This window comes from Epinephelus moara, chromosome 21, assembly GCF_006386435.1.
Source record: "Epinephelus moara isolate mb chromosome 21, YSFRI_EMoa_1.0, whole genome shotgun sequence".
Lineage (NCBI taxonomy): Eukaryota > Metazoa > Chordata > Actinopteri > Perciformes > Serranidae > Epinephelus > Epinephelus moara.
In genome coordinates this window covers 31,622-34,852 of record NC_065526.1, presented here as the reverse complement: position 1 = coordinate 34,852, position 3,231 = coordinate 31,622, and the positions used below count along the sequence as shown (strand labels likewise).

Below are 3,231 nucleotides of genomic sequence, written 5' to 3'. Positions count from 1 at the left end.
TGACAGTAGAGTCGACAGGTGACAGTAGAATTGACAGGTGACAGTAGAGTCAATAAATGACAGTAGAGTCGACCGCTGACAGTAGAGTCGACAGGTGACAGTAGTGTCAATAGATGACAGTAGAGTCGACAGGTGACAGTAGAGTCAGCAGGTGACAGTAGAGTCGACAGGTTTCAGTAGAGTCGACAGTAGAGTCAGTAGATGACAGTTGAGTCAATAGGTGACAGTAGAATCGACAGGTGACAGTAGAGTCAACAGGTTTCAGTAGAGTCGACAGGTGACAGTAGAGTCAGCAGGTGACAGTAGGTCGACAGGTGACAGTAGAGTCAGCAGGTGACAGTAGAGTCGACAGGTTTCAGTAGAGTCGACAGGTGACAGTAAAGTCGACAGGTTTCAGTAGAGTCGACAGTAGATTCAATAGATGACAGTTGAGTCAGTAGATGACAGTAGAGTCGACAGGTGACAGTACAGTCGACAGGTGACAGTAGAGTCAGCAGGTGACAGTAGAGTCGACAGGTTTCAGTAGAGTCGACAGTAGAGTCAATAGATGACAGTAGAGTCAATAGGTGACAGTAGAGTCGATGTGTGACAGTAGAGTCGACGTGTGACAGTAGAGTCGACAGGTGACAGTAGAGTCAATAGGTGACAGTAGAGTCGATGTGTAACAGTAGAGTCGACGTGTGACAGTAGAGTTGACAGGTGACAGTAGAGCCGACAGGTGACAGTAGAGTCGACAGGTGACAGTAGAATCGACAGGTGACAGTAGAGTCGACGTGTGAGAGTAGTTTGATCTCATACACACTGACACACAGACAGGTCAGACACCTGTAAACAGATACTGCAAAGAACAACAAAACCCAATAAAACAGAACAAGCTGTAATAAGTAAAAAACAATAACAGACTCTGTTAATGTTGGCGAAGAGGGCGGAGTTACACTTAGTGTGTATATGTGTATGAATATGTGTATATTTGTGTGTATGTATTTGATGTTGGTAAACTGTGTGTTTGTGAAGTCATAGGTGTGTAACATTACAGGATCGTTTCACTCAATAAAACATGATGCTAATGCGACACTAATGTGGCACTAACATGATGCTAATGAGACACTGATGTGATACTAATGTGACATTATGTGGCACTAACATGACACTAAGGTGACAGTAACGTGACACTAATGTGGCACTAACATGATGCTAATGTGACACTAATGTGGCACTAATGTGATACTAATGTGATACTAATGTGACATTATGTGGCACTAACATGACACTAAGGTGACAGTAACGTGACACTAATGTGGCACTAACATTACACTAATGCGACACTGATGTGATACTAATGTGACATTATGTGACACTAACATGACACTAAGGTGACAGTAACGTGACACTAATGTGGCACTAACATGACACTAATGCGACACTAACATGACACTAATGTGATACTAATGTGACATTATATGGCACTAACATGACACTAAGGTGACAGTAACGTGACACTAATGTGGCACTAACATGACGCTAATGTGGCACTAACTAATGTGACATTATGTGGCACTAACATGACACTAAGGTGACAGTAATGTGACACTAATGTGGCACTAACATGACACTAATGCGACACTAATGTGATACTAATGTGACACTAATGTGGCTCTAATGTATCCAAAGTAAAAGGAAAAATACTGGTGAGTAAATCCGTTAGATCTACGTCACAATGTCAGGGTCAGGCTCAGGGTTGGGGTCAGGGTCATGTGACACAGTTTAATGTCAGCAGGAGGCGCTCAGCTTACTCACATTGACAGGCTGTCGATGTGAGTGTGTGTTACCTGACTGTGCTGTCTGAACTCTGACAGCTGCTGTTGCATCACTGTAACACGATCAGAAATGAATTCATCTCATGTTGTCCTCATGTTCACGTGTTCGTCGGTCTCAGATCAGAATTTGTCAAAGCTTAGGAGGAGTTATTTCTGATCAAATCTAATGACGACGACACATTAACAGTGTCCTCCATTGTCAGAGTATCGTCCAGCCTCATAAGATCCAACATGCTGTTGTCTTTTCTGCCACCAGGGGTCCTTGCTGTGTTTACACAGAGTAGTGATGAGTGTTGTATTTCATGAGGCTGGAGCATGTTGCATCTCTGTTGTGGCGCCGTCCGAATAATGCCAACAGACTGAGTCATTGTTTCTGTATCGTCTACATGTGGCTTCATCCATCCTCTGATTTTAAGATGAAGCTGGAAAATGGATCAGAAATAATAGAAGCTGCTTAAATGAAATCTGCTCTGAGTTGATCTGATAACAGCTTGTCTTGTTGTTTTTTTTGGGGGGGGGGGCAGCTTAAAAAGGGGCCGCCGGTGCCTCCACCACCAAAGGTCACACCTACCAAAGAGGTGGCGGAGGAGCAGATCATTGACCTGTTTGGAGGAGAATTTTTACCGGCACCTTCACCATCACAGGTCGGTGGAGTCTTCACATATATTCTGTGTTCCTAAAACAGAGATAGTTTACATGCACCATTTGTTGTATACAAATGCTTCTTGTTTTACTGACGTTGTTGTTGTTGTTGTCCACAGCCCAATGAACGGCCAGGAGAATCACTTCTTGACCTGGACTTTGATGCTTTTCAACCGGATGACAGTGTTTCGCCGATACCACAGGTTCGAGTTCTTTAAATTAACTGCTTTACAGCATACAACGTCCCTCTGTCCCTGGACCCTCTGTCCCTGGACCCTATGTCCTTGGACCCTGTGTCCCTGGACCCTGTGTCCCTGGACCCTCTGTCCCTGGACCCTGTGTCCTTGGACCCTGTGTCCTTGGACCCTCTGTTCATGGACTCTCTGTCCTTGGACCCTCTATCCCTGGACCCTCTGTCCCTGGAACCTGTGTCCTTAGACCCTGTGTCCCTGGATCCTCTGTCTTTGGACACTTGTACCCTCTGTTCCTGGATTCTCTGTCCTTGGACCCTCTATCCCTGGACCCTCTGTCCTTGGACCCTCTGTCCCTGTCCCTCTGTCTTTGGACCCTATGTCCTTGGACCCTGTGTCCCTGGACCCTGTGTCCTTGGACCCTCTGTCCCTGTCCCTCTGTCTCTGATATGGTTAAAACAATGAGTGGGTTCATGTACACCCTGACTGAAGCCAATGGAGTCTAATAATGAGATAAACGCGGTAGCCAGGGAGTCATTATCAACGTCGACATGAATGTTAAAATCGCCTACAATAATAAC

At 45.2% G+C, this 3,231-nt stretch overlaps 1 protein-coding gene across 10 annotated transcripts in view; it reads left to right on the top strand.

Moving 5' to 3' along the window:
• amph (amphiphysin) overlaps window positions 1-3,231 on the top strand; it is a 48,192-nt gene that overhangs the window by 22,246 nt on the left and 22,715 nt on the right. For 9 of the 10 annotated variants that reach the window (XM_050032629.1, XM_050032632.1, XM_050032631.1 and 6 more), the window contains 2 exons: window positions 2,342-2,461; window positions 2,579-2,662. In XM_050032629.1, coding sequence (XP_049888586.1) covers window positions 2,342-2,461; window positions 2,579-2,662 — 204 coding nt within the window. The remainder of the gene's footprint in view (window positions 1-2,341; window positions 2,462-2,578; window positions 2,663-3,231) is intronic. The other variant, XM_050032625.1, reaches the window with a different exon arrangement.